The sequence below is a fragment of the Camarhynchus parvulus genome, chromosome 1 (genome assembly GCF_901933205.1).
Source record: "Camarhynchus parvulus chromosome 1, STF_HiC, whole genome shotgun sequence".
In the NCBI taxonomy this organism is placed as follows: Eukaryota; Metazoa; Chordata; class Aves; order Passeriformes; family Thraupidae; genus Camarhynchus; species Camarhynchus parvulus.
In genome coordinates, this window is record NC_044571.1 from 35227462 (window position 1) to 35243422 (window position 15961).

Genomic DNA, 15961 nt, shown 5'->3' on the forward strand with positions numbered 1-15961 from the left:
ACATTCACTTAGACTTGGAAGGATGCAGCTCAATCAAACAGTATAAACTGAATGTGGCACTTACCTGTTTAAGAACAGCTTCAGTCAGTTTTCTCTTTCCTTTCTCTCTGAAGAGCAGAGACAAACAGAACTTAGTATCAGGAGAGACAACATACAAAACCTGCATTAAGTTATAATCTTAAAATTTCACTATTTTTTTCTTGAAACAAAGAGAAAGAAAAAATTGGACATCAGATGTTTTTCAAAAGGAACAACCATTTAATTACTAAAAATCTCATTTTGCCAAAAAGAGAGGAAAGGTATTACAGATTTTTTTCAGTAAGTCAAACCTTTATATTAAATAAAAATGACTTAAAATACTTAAAATAAAATTTTCATGGTAAAATGAAGAGATAGAAGAAAGAGGTCTGAAAAGATATGTAGTAAACCACTAAACCTGAATGTCAGCAGTTAAATACAAAGACAAGTTTATACAATTAGCATAAATTTGAAACATTATCAGAAGAATCAAGAGCTCCTATCAGCAAAAGACCTACTTTACTTTTCTTTGAAAACTTTGTACCATAGGCTGCTTTAAAAGGCTTTATATTAAAAAAAAAAAGAGAAAAAACCAAATCTTTTCACTATAATTTAAAGGCCTGTGTGAGGTCTATACCATCTACTGCTACAAGCAGACTACTTACAGCATTTATACTAGACTAGATATTTCTAGCTCATACTTTATGAAGAAAAACTGCCATAAATATCTCTCCAGACACCAAAAAGCTCAATTTACTAGAATTCAGTGAAGATACTGTAGTCTAATAAAACAGGAATTAAAGAGAAAATATGTTAAGGGTTGTTTTTGAAAGGGGTGCATTAAAAACAGTATCTGTTTTAGATAAAATACAGTATTACTAAGAAAATTCTTTTAAGAGATACAAATTATTTCATTAATCAATAAATTTCATTTTCTCTTATGGAACTAATCTTTGATGGCATCCTTGTCATAAAATAACAGTTACTTTATAAAGATTTTTTTGTCTGATGTCTCTTCCAATGCAGATCAGTGTGCAGAAAAATGATCTAAAAATCATATTTCCTTTTATGAACTGTTGTGAAAAAAAGGTGTAATAGTCTTTGGACATAGAAAGGCATTTGGATAATTACTGAAAGATAAAAACCAACAAAACAAAGTACAAAAATATGTGGGGAAAATCTGAAAAGGAAATAATATCCAGCTGGTATTTATAGTGGGAGAAATGGGCTGAGCTTTAAAAGAGATGGGCTTTCAGTTGCCAAAGACCTTGGTACCAAAGCACAAAAGCCAGTGCTGAAAGCCATGTAAGCACACTGCAATTATTGCTGCTTCTGGAGGGAACAAGAGGTACAGACAGAAAGAGGACATTTACTGCGGGAAAAGCTCAGGGTAGCAAAGATTAGGTAATTTGCAGAAGTTGTTCAGAATCACCTGCAGAAACTCCTTTCTGAAGCACTATTTGTTATCAACCAGCTTGTTTTAGAGGAATATAGTTTGCTTCCTTGGGAAGAAACACTTAGGCTACAACTCCCTGAAAGGTGGCTGTAGTCAGGTAGGGGTTGGTCTCTTTCACAAGGCAGCAGCTGACAGAACTAGAGGACATAGTCTTGAGCCGCACCAAGGGAAATACAGGTTGGATATATGGAAAAAGTTTTTTTATGGAAAGAATGATAAAGTTCTGGAATGGTCTGCCTGGGGAGGTAGTGTAGTCACCATCCCTGGATGTGTTTAAAAAAAGACTGAATATGGTACTTGGGTGCAGTGGTTTAGTTGAGGTGTTGGGGCATTGGTTGGACTTGATGATCTTGAAGGTCTCTTCCAACCTAGTCATTCTGTATCTTAATGTCTGCTGTCTTGCAAGACAGAGAGCATCAGAAAATAGCATCCAAGGGGGAGTCAGCAGAGATTCTGGAGCCTCTTTGGACTCTTGCTTATTCTGAATATATCTTTAGAATTGGGAATATTACTGTCACTTTAAAAAAAAAACAAAACAAAACAAAAACCAACCAAAACCTAACCAAACAAAACCCAAACAGAACTGATAAAGTTTTTATAATTTCTGACCAAAGATTACATAGGGCTTAACAAGTTCTTTATATTTAATCCTTTAAAAAAAAGTCATTATTACATTGATTGACTATACCATACTCAATTGTTTGTGGCCCTAAAACTTCCCTTACAGGAAACTGCTGGTGGAACTACCCCCTTGTCACAGCTCAAGATGAAAACAACGGGAGAAAATAAGGTGCTATATGTTTGACTTTACGTTAGAAATACATACAAATGTAAACATTTATATCCTCACAGCGAGAAGAAACCTAAAGACCAGAGCACATACCTTAGCAGATGCCATGACAGAAACCAGAAATGAAACCCTGCCCTTCAGTTTGATGTCCAAATGAGTAAAAAACATGAGATACTTACGACAAATACTCTTCTAATACATGCTGTTAGATGGAGCCACAGCATCAACACACCCAAATCCACTCCTTAAATGTGTGTTCTTAGCCTCAGAAGCATTGTGTCTGAAATATAGTCGTTACAGAGTATTGCCAGATTCTGGTAAATAGTAAAGCAAAAAAGGCAACATAATTTCTAGGGTTATTTTTGTGCTCATACCAATTTTATAGCATGTAACAGAACACAAGGGTGAATCAAAGCACAGTTTGCCAATCCTGCCCATCTCCTTTATTTTTTCCTTAATGCTGTCTTTGTCCATCTGCTTCACCATCCAGGGACAGTGACCCTCTGATTGCAAAGGGTGTCCCTGGGGGACAGAGCAGTAGGGTTTTAACTGCACCATGAAGATCTGGTTTTTAGCAAATGAAAATCTATTTGACTTTCCTTTGCTTCTTTGGACACCTGGAGAGCTATGATGTTTCTGCCAAGATTGAAAACTCATAAGTAAAAGGGGAAAAAATTAGGGTGAGACAGTAAAAGAGCTTTGAGAATCTTATTTCAGAAGAGGAATTGGGGGAATCTGAGAAGAAAGAACATTTACCTTTATAGCTCAGAGACAGCTCTTCAGTTGTGCACATCACAGATTTTATTCAAGCTTGAACAGTTTCACCTAGGTTTACAACTTCCAGCCTTCGTTGTGATGCTCTATAAGTCACATTTTTATTCAGGTCAAACCACAGACCACGCATGCCTTTTAAAGTTCCTGTTCTTTAGAAATAAGCCATAAGGCAACCTTTTCTCCTACTACAGCATCTTCAGAGCAGAAAAATGCCCACGCTATCTGCAGAGACTTCCTAGCAGAGGCTATGGACAGGACAGAGAGAGTAAAAGACCTGCTAGGACAACCATTGCAGGCTGGGCAAGACAGAGATAGGTGCTATTGGAAGAAGTGGGTCTCAGATTATAACTATTATTCACACAATAGGAAAAACAGCCTTATTACTAAATGATTTTGATTTTTTACAGATAAGTTTGCTTTATGTGTGAAACAACAAAGCCTGGATTTTTTTTGATCAAGTCCACACATAGAAGAGCTGGTAACAACAAATCAGGAACCTAATTTTCACAAAATATCAGTGAAAATTTCAGATCATAAGATTAGTGAAAATGAAAAAAATTACCAGATATCTATAAATTTGGAAAATTTATTAGCTATAAAGTGGCTAGTGCCAGCTAGTTGTGCTCCTGCCTCAAGGACTGAACCAAGTGGAAAACACAAGCTGTAGTACAAAGTGCAGTTATCTCATGTCTGTTCAACAGGAAGTTGCTTTTACTTCATCTGAAGAAGGTAGCTTTGTTGAAGAGTAATTTTGGCAACAGGAAGCTACAGGGCCCTGTTCTGACATGGTAATATCCAAGAGATAACTAGGTTTTCTCTGTTAGCTCTGCAGTTCTTAGGCAGGAGGCATGTTTTGGTATGATGTGATTAAAGAAGTGTGCAGTAGTCTAAGGAGTACCAATTCAGGTTGGTTTTGGCAAGGCACCAACTTCTTAGGCAATTCTTAACAACCACCATAAACACTCTGTTAAAGGATATCCCTTCAGCAACATTAATAATTTCCTGAATACTTGCACATAGCATTAATGGCAAGATCCACACTGATGGATTACACAATGCAAGTGTACATATTCAATCTTACCTTCTAGGCTTGGAATCTGGCAAAAATGGGAGCTGCTAACCACTACATAATGTTGACTTCAATACTACTCCTGCAAAACTCAGATATTTTAATGAAAAAGCTTATCCTTAAATTAAAACACAGCATAATTTTAAGTGTTTTCATTAGTACAGTTAAACTCTTTTCTGCCTTTGAGTAAGTCTAAAAATAACCTGATTAGGCAGTGTCAAAAAGGAAAAAAAAATAAACACCCATCAATTTATGAACTGGTGACAATGATTTTACCTTCCACCTTTCCAGCTGGCAAGGTCCTACCAATGCTAAATAACAGATATGGACCTCTCTGAGGAAAGTATAGGTCTATGACTAGTGAATCCAAGTCAGCTACCTTCTAAATCACACTGCGTGTGTCACTGTACTGTTTATTATCCAGTCAATGGCCAGTGCATACCTGGCAATTCAAGAACCAAGATTTAGAGGCAATGTATTTTTCATACAGGGTCCTCAACACAGCTCAGCGCAAGTGTCAAGTGCAAAACTCAAAACAATTTTCTTTGACTAAAGAAAAAGCAAGCCTGCCATGGGCAGCATTTTTAGGTGTCCTGGTGTGTTTTGCGTTGGGTGACTTTTCCTGAGCAAAAGCAATGAACGGGAGTGCCTGGTTCAAGAGAGGGCAGCGGTACTTGAGCACCTGAGCATTCATCTCTGCTATTAAAACCTGGGACCAGAATTAAGCCCCATAGCCTCCTTTCGGAGCTCCCTTCGCTTCGCAGGCAGGCTGCACGGCAGCGGTCAGGGCTGAGCAGCACGACAGAACTTCCACTCCTCCTTTACCTCTGCCAGCAGCGAAAACCCAGTATACGGCATCAGCCTCCGGCTCCCGAAGCTATCCCGCCTCCCAGCTGGAAGGAGGGCCCTGGGGCGCGGCTGCCCGAGCGCGCTGGGGCGGTGGCCCGGCCCCGGGGCGGTGCCGCCCTTGCCGCCACAGGAACAGCTGCGGCGGTGCTTGGAGAGGCTGTCGGCAGCGCGTGGTGTGTGTGTGTCTGTGAGCTTGTGGGGCGGGCAGCCATGTGGCGCTGGAGGCTCCTTCTCTTGCCGGTGCTCCTCGCTGTCCTGTTCTCCGTCAGAGGTGAGGAGGGGTGGGAGCTGCGGAGCGGCCCTGCAGCGGCTCGGGGAGGCTGCGCTGCCCTGCCCTGAGCCCCTGGGGCGGGGGCCGAGCGCTGCCCCTCGCAGCAGTGCGGCTCGGCCAAGCAGTCCCGGGAGGGAGCCGGGCGGGTCCCTGGCTGGCCGTGTCTCACAGACCGGGGAAACAGCGCTCTCCCCCTCCAGGCTTTTATTTTTCCTTCTTTCTTCTCATTTTACTGGCTGGAAAAGTATTCCTGAGCTTTCTGCCCGCCTTCCGCGCTGGAAACTGACTGGTTTATCATCCGCGGTGACTACATGGTCCTCGCCTCAGTAGAGCCCTTGGGTGCAGGGTGGTCCTACAAGGGGGTTTCGGCTCCTGGGGAGCTCGGCTGGAGCGCAGCTTCCATTTTAGGAAAGGAAGCGGAGTCACAGCAGTCCCAGGGCATCGGGTAGTTACTCACCAGAAAGTCTGCCGTCACACGACGGCCTTTAAAAAGTAATTACGGCAAAACCGCACGGTGAAACACACTGGTATGTTTTCTGAGAAGCTTCTCGTTGCTTCAGTATGTATCAGGGACAATTTTCCTGAACCCTGATCAAAAAAGTCTGAATGTAGTAGCACATTGGTATTTGGTAAAAAGAAACATTTGGGGGTGGAGAAAGTAGTAAAGTCCCCAGTATGAAGGTGTTTTTTCCAGGCGGAGGACTGCTGAACTGGAATATGCAGTCCAAACTGACACTTCCCATTCATATGACTTGTTTTCAAAACATTTCTTTCTTCTTTTTGCTATGTCCATAAGCCTACTAGGCTATGCCTAGGTTGTTTTTTTTTTTTTTTTCAGGTACTTCATAAAAGCAACACTCCAAATGTTAAATATCTACCTTTTCGCTGTGAAAGAGAAGGAAAAATGCATGCTCTTAACGTTGATTGGAAGCTGTAGGTAGTGCACACGTGCTGCCAGATAAGCAGTTTGACAGCAAGGCTGCTTGAATTCAGTTCTGCTGTGGCCCTGTTGTAGTCTTGATTTTCAGGTTGGAAGAGCTGAGCTCTTGTAAAAAACAGTACAGTTTTATAGAAGCCAGCTTTAAAAGTAACAGATGACTCAGGCTGCTTACATTTATCATCTTACTGCTTGTGTGGAAAATTTCCTCCTCTACTTCTGCAAGCAGTCCTCATGGTTGTGGACAGCAAGATCTTTGCTGTGATGCTCTTAACACGTGGAAGTATTTGGGGCCACTGAGAAAGAGTGTCTTCCTATACTTTTTGCCAAGAAGTGTGGAGATTAAAAGAGATGTCAGGATTGTGCTTTACTGGAGGGAAGGTGCACAAAAACTGGCTCTAAGGGTTTTGTTTTGAATTCTGAGGAAAATTATACTACTACTAAAAGCAATCTAAAAGATTGCTTTTAGAAAGCTAGTTAATTTATGTGAGTGCTGGTTAATGTCAGTAATGCAAATTGAGTAGATAGGTTATAATTAGTTTGGACGGTTTTTCCTTAAACAGAATGTGTAAGAATTTGAGAACTGCAGAGAATGTCAGCCTGGAGAGGGTGTGGCCCTCCAGGGGAATTTCAGATTTGTGCTCATGCCATCTTAAATGACAAAAGCAAAACCTGAATTGCGTTCTTTTGAAAAACTTAGTTTCACTGTTGGTGGGCTGTCTGTAGTCTGAATTTACAGAACTGCTATAGAAAGTTAAGGGTCTTGCTTTATCAGCAGTTCAGCTGTTATGAAACTGTGTGCACTTGACTATTTTCACTGGGCGACTGCCTGCTTTCATGATTCAAGCAGAAGAATCTGTGCTCTGGACTGATAACTTCTTACAGGATCATCCATTTTAGGCACAGGAAAGTTGTTAGTGTTAAATCAATGTTCAACATATCAACAAGGATTTGAATATATTACTAAGTAAGGGTGTACTGTGTTATTTGAACTTGCTTAGAGAAAGAGCTTGCAGTTTTAACCTCAGAGCTGCTATTTAAGTGTAGTCTCATCTGCCAGGTATGAACTCTGCCAGTCTGGCAGAGCTGGAATTTAGATACCATTGGGGCTGTATCCATAGGAAGGTTAAATGTGAGTTTTTACAGCACCAGTTTCTATAGGCAATCTGACAACTTGCCCCCCCTGAGAAGCGGGATCTCTGTTTCTCTTCCTTTTTTTTATTTTTGGTCTGGTGCCCATCAAGGCGTGCCCTGAGATGATTCAGTTTGATAAGTCAGCAGATGGCTAATCTGCACTGAGTTTGCTCTGTGGAGCGTTTGATGGTGTTCCTGCCAGCACGAGGGAGTGGCAGGGCCTAGCATGGGAGAGTGGAAATGAGCTGGGGACAGGGAAGAAAGGGCAAGAGGCCTCCTGTTGTGGCTGGCTGTGAGGTGTGAGACCAACTCAGCCATCTTACACCTGCAAAATCATCAGGTTAGATCTGTGTCTAATTTTTTTCAAAGTACAATGCAAAAAAAAAGCATTAGGCAGCATGACTTCTGTACAATGTGTATGAAGATCACAGCAGATGAAGAATCAAACAAAAAAAAGCCTTGCATGATACTCTGTAGGATTGACGGGGGTCAGCACAGACGGAGACGAGAGATCTCTGAAGCCAGGTCGTGGAACTTGAGGTTTATTGCAAAGGGCATGGGTGCAGGGCCCTGCTGGGAGCTGCCAGCCGCAGCTCGGAGCAGGCCCTAGAGAAGAGAGGGGTAGAGACGATGAGAGGGTAAGAGCGTAAAAGCATCAGAGAGTAAAAGGGGTAAGAGCGTAAAAAGCAAGAGCTAAGAGACAAGAGGTAAGAGTGTAAAAGCATAGAAAAGTAAGAGCTAAGTTCCCGTTACAATACAATAAATCATCTTCTGTGTTGAATATTCTGATTCTCACTAACCAATCTAGTACAATATACAAATCTTACAGCATTTACATGCAGCCTTTAAGAATCACTACATTACATACTGTGCTACATTTTAAACCCTAAAAACTACTCTTTGGACTCCTTCTGCCAAGCTGGCAGAATCTGCTCGGACCCTTAGACCTGCCTGCAAGCAGAGGGTCTTGTTTCATCAAAAGGGAATTACCTTCAGTCGGCCACACCATTGTTTTCCCGTTGTTCAGTAACTAAGGGATCTCAAAGCTTGCTTTCATTTCAGTCTCGCTTATAGTTTCTATATTCTCAAAATCTTTTGCCAGACAATCATATTTATGAGGCTTTCCTGTTTCATCTTCCCCAACAATACTCCACCCAGGAACTTGATGATGTTAGAGGTCCAAACCAAGCTCAGTGATTCTCTGTGATTCTGTGCATGATGAGCAGCAAGAAACTGCTGCATTCAGACACAAAGCTTAAGTCTCCCTTATCTACTGCAGAAAGATCAAAGCATGAAAAGCTGTCTGCTTACTGTGGGCCTGAATTTTGGACTGGGATATATGGTTTAAGTATCTATTGCAAGAACGGGGGAAAGCTTGTTGAGTGAAACACAGCTGCCAAAAGGAAGTGACCAAAATGCAGGCTGGAAAATGAGGTACCCATGTTGTAAGATCAGTAGCCTGGGGTGAAGTGTGGGTGGAGATCCCTTCTTTCTAAGACCTCTGTAATTAGAGGGCCCTGAGGAAGGGAAGGAAACACTTGAGCTCCTGCCTTCTGGCTGAGGCAGTTCAGTGTTGAGAGAGATGATTAGTTGGATGGAAGATGGTGAAATGATCCTGTCTGTAATCCAGTAGATGGAGCTTTCAGCTGGGTCAGGGAGGTGCTCCTGGAGACTGAGCTCTGCTTTGCGGGCTTTGGAGCTGTTTGCCTTTTAAATCTGATTTTAAAAACCTCAGCAAAACCAGTAATAATTCAACAAGCCACCCCATAGTTTTCATTGGAAAAATTTCAGCAGCAGTGCTAGAATGCATACATGGCAGCATGAACTTTAAAAATGCAGCACTTGTTTCTCCATCTTTGTATTTTCTCTAATGTGAAACAGCTAATGATTTTTTCATGTGGTGTTATATAAAATGGCCACTGCACTGTTATATCAAAATTACGTCGCTGCAACAATCCATAAGCATTCCTTAAGCTGTAACTGTTAGTTACAGTGATTTAACTTGGCAAGAGCTAAGTGTGACTCAGCCTACTGCCATCTAGCCAAGACCAATTTCAATATTTTCCTGACGTTACTCTGGTTCATATGATTGGTTTGCCTGCGCTTGAGACTCTTGCCTACTTTAACTCTTGCTGTCTTGAATTTCCCACTGAAATGACTTTGTATTTCATCAGGTGTCAGCTATGTTAGAAAATGCAATGATAGTCATTGGTTAAGATCATTTTGACAGGAGCATTCCACTTTCTTCTAGCCTTCCTGCAAACTGCTTTTGGCACAGGAACCTGCTCTTTGGAGTCTAGTAAAAATGTTTTGAGGGAGCGTTATGAGCAAAACAGTCTCAACTCATGGGACTTTTACTTAACTTACTGTCAGTTAATGCAAACTTCTAATCATGGGTTTGAGAATTGAGAGGAAAAAGTTGATCCATCAAACCCTAAAGGCCCTCTCTGTTCCCTGATCTAATTTTAAGCCCAAACAGCCCTACCTACTCTATATCAGTTTCCTTGGTTTTCACTGCAGGTTGTGCTCAGCCCATCTTCTGCTCCTTTGCTGGGGTAACATGCAGAGCAAGGAGGTTCCAATGAGCTTAATTGTGTCTTTCTGCTTCTCCTTCATGCTGATCTTCCTCTGCTCCTCTTTGTTTTTCAGTGTCCCACCCACTGTGAGGGTCACTTATGGTCCCTCAGGGATGTCACTGTTCTGTTGTGCATGGTCCTGGTGTGAGTGGCCACACTCCCTCAGGGGTGTCTTTGCCACAGTACCTCCAGGAGGTCTCCTCTTGGCATGGAAGTCATCAGAGCACATCCACAGCCACATGTTCCCTCCAGTCTCCCTCTGTGAGTCTCTCAAACCATGTCTTCCTGTGTCTCCTGTCCCTGCTGGCTGACTCTTTGTGTGCTCCAGCAGGAATACTCTGTGCTCCTGGGACCAGTAGAAGGTTTGGTGTTGTTGGACTTTAAGATCTTTCCTACTGCTTCTTTCTCTCATGGAATTTTGTCCCATCTGTCACTAAGAAGCCATGACTAATACTTAGGAGATAGGAAAAAAGTTTCCACGGGAAGGGTGTAGCTGGCCACTCTCTTAGCTGGGGGATTTCTCTTGGAGGGGCAGGGATACCACAAAACTGAGCTGGGGAGAAATGGGACTAGGGCAGCTCCTAGCTCTCATGACTTTGGAGGAGGATGGTCGAGCTGTTGCTTGGTGGCTGAATTTGCTGCCAGAGCCCAGCCCTGCTCTATTTTCTCCTGCCATTGCTCATGAGAGCAGCCATTGAACTGGGACCTTATTGGCACCCTGCCTCGCTGGAATGGACCCTTGCCATCTGCTCGGGTGCCTCAGGGGAAAAAACCAATACCGCAACCGTGTCCCCTTTCCTGGAGGGTATGTCTGCCTGGCTGCATGTGGCAGCTGCTGCTGAGGAGGAGCCTGGCTGCCACTGCCCAGCCCTGCTGCTTTCTTCTGCTGCCTTGGGCTTTTTCGCTGCACTGTAACCCACACCCCTGCCTGCTGGGACACCGCATGGCCCCTGCAGCAGCTGTGGAGTTTCTGCTACCTCTCCTGCTACCCGGGCTGAGCCCACCCTTCCATTCCAGCCCCCTCTCCGAGGTTCCTGCTCCAGCCCGTTTTTGCCATCCAGCCCATGCACCATTACTGCGTGAGGGTGGTGTGGCTGAGCTGGGCCACAGCGCCCCCTGCAGGCGCGGAGGGATCAGGCACCGCCCTGCCCGGCCGGGAGCCAGCAGCGCCCCCGCTGGCTGTGACTGGAACTGTGCCGAAGGGGAAAGTGCCTGCGGCCAAGATAGCCGGGATTGGATTCCTCCTGGTTCTGTCTGCTGTGGCTGTGCTTGTGTGCTTGTCTTCTTATCCATACACATATAGTAAAGATCTGTTATTCCTTTTCCCATATCTTCACCTGAAATCTCTGTAATTTCCAAGTTGTAATAATTCAGAGGGAAGGGGGCCATAGTCTCTTTTCCGAGGGAGGTTCCTGCCTCCCTTGGCAGACATGTGTCTTTCAAACCAAGACAGGTGTGCGCTAGCAGTGTCAGTGCCACTGTGACATAACTGTAAGTGACACTGGGCAGGTCGTGGCCTCTTCCCAGACAGAGCAGCCTGCTGCTGAAACCCTGCCAAGTTCATGTCCTGTACTTTCATTGACCAATGGAACAGAATCATAGGATGGTTTGGGTTGGAAGAGACCTTAGAGATCACGTAGTTCAAATCACCTGCTATGGGCCTGGACACCTTCCATGACACCAGGTTGCTCAAAGCCCCATCCAACCTGAACACTTCCAGGAATGGATCATCCATGCAACACATTCTTGAGCAGCCTGTACCCAGGAATTGTATGGACTTAAATCTTCAAATACCTACATCTTGTGTCTCCAAAACACATGGTATGCTCTTGAAGTAAATTAAGACTATTTATGGTACATAACAGCACATATCTAATTTCTTTATCATTTTTTCAAAGGCTTCCTGATAGGTAATTCCTAGTCCTCAAGCGATAAGGACTTCTTCCTTAGGGATTTCAATTGCTGCAGGAGGATAAATGGTGTTCTAATTCTGGCACCCCAGGGGCTGGCTGGTACTTTTTCACCCAGTTGAAATTGGGATAAATGGCTATCTGTGAGACTGCTATGATGAGTTCCTACATTTGTGTTGACTGGCTCCCCCCTAGCTCCCTAGAGTTGAGGTTTGCTCTTCCTGGAGTGCAGTTTGGAGTGAGGCATTGTATAGTTTTACCTTTCTAGATGCCAAGGGATTAGAAGGAATATGATACACCATCTCTGCTCCACAATCTTCCCCTCATTCTTCGACAGCTGTGGTTTTGAAATTATTACTGCTAAGCCTAGCCAAGGCTGCATTCTGTCATGCCAAACACACACATGTGTTTGTTGCATCTAGGGTGCCACCTACATTATCTTTCCAAGTAGAAAATCTACTCCTGTCTGATTTGCTGCTGCATGGACTGGTGTTGTGAAGATAAAGGGGGCTGCTCTACTTGCCAGGCTTCTTCAGACTTCCCTTTCTCCCATTACATTTACTGTTTCAACAACTTTGCATGCATGTCCTGTTATTCCACTGATTTCACACTGCCCGTTTGCTTGCACTGTGGCTTCCTGAGACAAGTCTAAGCTGTGTTTTCTCCCTCAGTACATGAGTAGAAATTTCATGGACCTACCGGGCTAAAAATGGCTTTCCTTTGTGCCCACACCATAAGCCTGTACTGGCAAGTCTGGCTAACTGATCAACCTGGTTATTATGTTTCTTAAATTTCTCTGAGTAGCTGTTGTATTATTTTCCATTCTTGTCATGTTGGAAATGGTTTTCCTCATTGCTGCTGATTAACATGACTCCAGTCTTTGAGCCATTTCTGCACCGCATTAGTGATCATTCAGCAGGCTGTGTATCTGTATTCTCAGGGCCACTGGGCCTCCCAAGCGTGTTCTAAGGCTAACAGAGGCCATTACTTCTGCAAATTCATGGCAGCCTCTTCAGTCTATACCTTGTCATATGCGGGGCATTGTATAGCCTTCATGTTGATGTGCTGGCTTCAGATTAATCAGTTCAAGATGGGGAAAGACAAAGATTACATGGTGTCTGTTCCTTAATACTGTTTTGAAGGTTTTTCCTTCAATCAATATAGCATCAATACCATGGAAAAATTCTCCAGAGATTGAACAGAAGGTTGCCTTGAACCTTTGTGTATGGTGCCATGGAAGATGGTAGGGCTGCATTCCTACCCCTTGTAACAGCCAGTTCCAGATATATTGCACACCATTCCAGGTGAAGGTGGACCCAAAGCTAGTGTTTGGAAGGTTGCTTGGTATCATACAAAGTAGTTGAAGTTTATTTTTCATTTTTAAAAACATTGCTTCTCTATGTGTTTGTAAATTCTAGTCTGGGAAAGATTTCCCAGCTTGCTGCAGAAAATTGGTTGCTCCTTCCACAGGTACAGTTTCCACCTGTTGAAAATAAATGCAGTGGTAGTCATCACAAATTCCTTTTAAACTGGTTTAGCCTCTGCATTTGATGTGACTGTGAAGCCCAGAATAATAAGATCCAGAAGATTTTTTCACAAAGAATTCCAAAAAGTCATAAGGCAAATTCCTGTGAAAGTACCAGAATTTACATCTTTGTGGTGTAAGGTCTGTCTACTATAGTGTTTCTAAATCCTGAATGGGTTTTTTAAATGTATAACAGTGCCGTTAAAATATATAGTTGACACGTCAAATGCAGAAGTAATTCAAACATGTTTTGGGAAAAAAGATTATTTTGAAAAAAAGCATTTACATTTTATGTCAGGTCTGACCACACAGCATCATTGGTTGCATAACAAATGCATTTGTTTTACTCCATGCACATTTCAGTCACTTGTGAAGTGTCCACATGCTATAAACACCTAAAATTGGCGTCCTTAACAGTACTTGTAAAAGGAAAGGAAGGCCTCTTGACCGGAGCAATGGTTAGTTAAATGCAGATGTTAATTCTGCTCTACTTTTCTCATAGCTTTCTTCCTGTAAAACTCCCATTGGATCTCTTCTTGCTCCCACATTTTTCACAGAATATGGTATCCATTTGCTGATGTGAGTAAAGTATCCACAAAGCTCGTTTCTCTCTGAGCCCAAGAATTTTTAGCATGGACAATCAAACTTTTTTTTTTTTTAGGATAGCAGTTGTTCTTTCATTGGTTAAAAGTTAAACTCAGTATTACAGGTTAATCTTTCCACAAAGTAGAAGTTCTTTTTGATTAAACACCCATCAGTTTAATTAGTGAAAATTTGATTTTAATTTGCATGCTTTTTTGCTTAATCACAGAAAAATCTTGCTTGTGTATTTTCTGTTTTGAAGAAATCTAACATTCTGAGGATAACATAAAGTGAAAAATTTTTGAAACTGATATATTCAGGAAAACTGTATTGGTAGGATTACCGTTCTTATAACTGACACAAAAATATTACACTCTAAACCTTCTGTTTCTGAAAAAAAGTGCAGTTAGATTGTTTAAACTTATATTTTACTGCCAATTTTTTTGTTCCCTGTGATTTGGAGAAGAGTAAACTATGTGAAGAAGAAAGGAACTAGTAATGATAGTAGCGGTAGTAGAAGTGAGATGTGGCTAAAAAGTGAGGCTGTTGTGTTGGGTAGTATACAGTGTTTATTAGAGCTGATGCTATTGTTGGACAAACCAGACAGCTCTAGAGTCACACAAGTCCTTGTTAAATTTAGAAACGAGATTTTGGGATACGCTTTGGGGGGAGGGGTTTGGGGAATTCTATGCAGAAAGCTTTTAGATAAGTCTGTCTTTTTCTACAGTTTATCTCATTATCTTTCAATCTACTGATTCTTCCCTCACCTCCAACTACACACTTGTCTGTGTTTTTTCAATGCCAGAACTGCCTTCCTGCCTACTCTCTGGTTCTCATTCCATCCTGGATCCAGGCCTCTTGCCATTGGATCCCAAATTCAGTGGTTACTTCACCATCTATTCCCTGCTGTCTCCCTCCCCAGATGTTGCAAATGGTTATTGAGACATCTCTTCTTCACCTCAGAGCTGTCCCTGCTTGTCTTAGCCAGCAAGTTTGTGGTCTGATTTACAATATTCTTCTCCACTGTTCTCACAAAAACTTTCAGCTTTCCTTTTTTTTTCTAATTTGGCCTTCTGTGAAGGTCTTTGTATGCTAAGCAGAGATGTGGACCTTTTTTCCCCAAACTTCAGGCAAGACTTGTGATTCTGAAGCTTGTGGCTGTAGTGAGCTGACAGCTCCTCTGCATCCAGATTTCTCCCTCTCTGTCACTGCTGCTTCTACTCCTATCCCTTGGGCATTGCCATTGTATCTTTGTCACTGGCTCCATTGCAGTTCTATATCCTGGCACAGCTCCTTCAGCTTGAAGTTCTTACCTGTCCTGCATCCATTCCCATTGCTTTTCTGTGGTGTTCTATGAAATTATTAAATTTCTAATAAATAAGTTAATATATAGTGCAAACTGAAGTCTGGCATGTGTAATGGCAGCCTGCAAGTGGTTAACACTGGAACATAAAATCTAATTTGATTTTAGGAGGTGATACAGAATCAAAGTGAAGATGATGAAAATAATTCTTAGAATGGACATGGAGAATTCTTGTTGTTAAAGGTTTTGTCTAAATATAGCAGTCATCCTTTCACAAGATGCAGTTGAACTGGAAATGCTTACAGTTCCACTGTGAATGCATTCCAGCTGTTTTTCTGGGCTCATGAACACACTGAAACTACTAAGAACATAGCCTTGGTACAAAAGGGAAAACTTGCCTTTTTCCTCAAGTACTAAAGGATAGGAAGTGGAAAGGAAAACCTCTCAGCCTTATTTTAAATGAGAAACAAAACTTATACCATGTTTCTGGCTTGCCATGTATTTGTGCCAACTCCTGTGATTCAAATCATTGCAAACACTGTACCGAGTCTGGTTTCCTCAACCCACACCTTCCCCATCATAAAATCCAAAGTCTTTCTCTTTCTATTAGCTACAACAGGAGGTTGTAGCTCATTTCAAGTACACAGATTGAAAAGCCCGAAGAGTCTTTTTAACCATAACTGAACAAGCCACAGTTAAAATAAAGAGCCTGGAAAAACAAAGTCAATTTTACTGTTCAGTTAATGTTTCTAGTTAGATTACAGATT

General features: G+C 42.3%; 1 protein-coding gene across 1 annotated transcript in view; it reads left to right on the forward strand.

Annotated features, from left to right (window-relative positions):
• Positions 1–15961, forward strand: part of CD99 (CD99 molecule (Xg blood group)) — a 79450-nt gene that overhangs the window by 47428 nt on the left and 16061 nt on the right. Inside the window, exon 2 of the mRNA XM_030946894.1 lies at positions 4945–5227. Within this exon, the coding sequence (XP_030802754.1) occupies positions 4945–5227 (283 nt within the window). The remainder of the gene's footprint in view (positions 1–4944; positions 5228–15961) is intronic.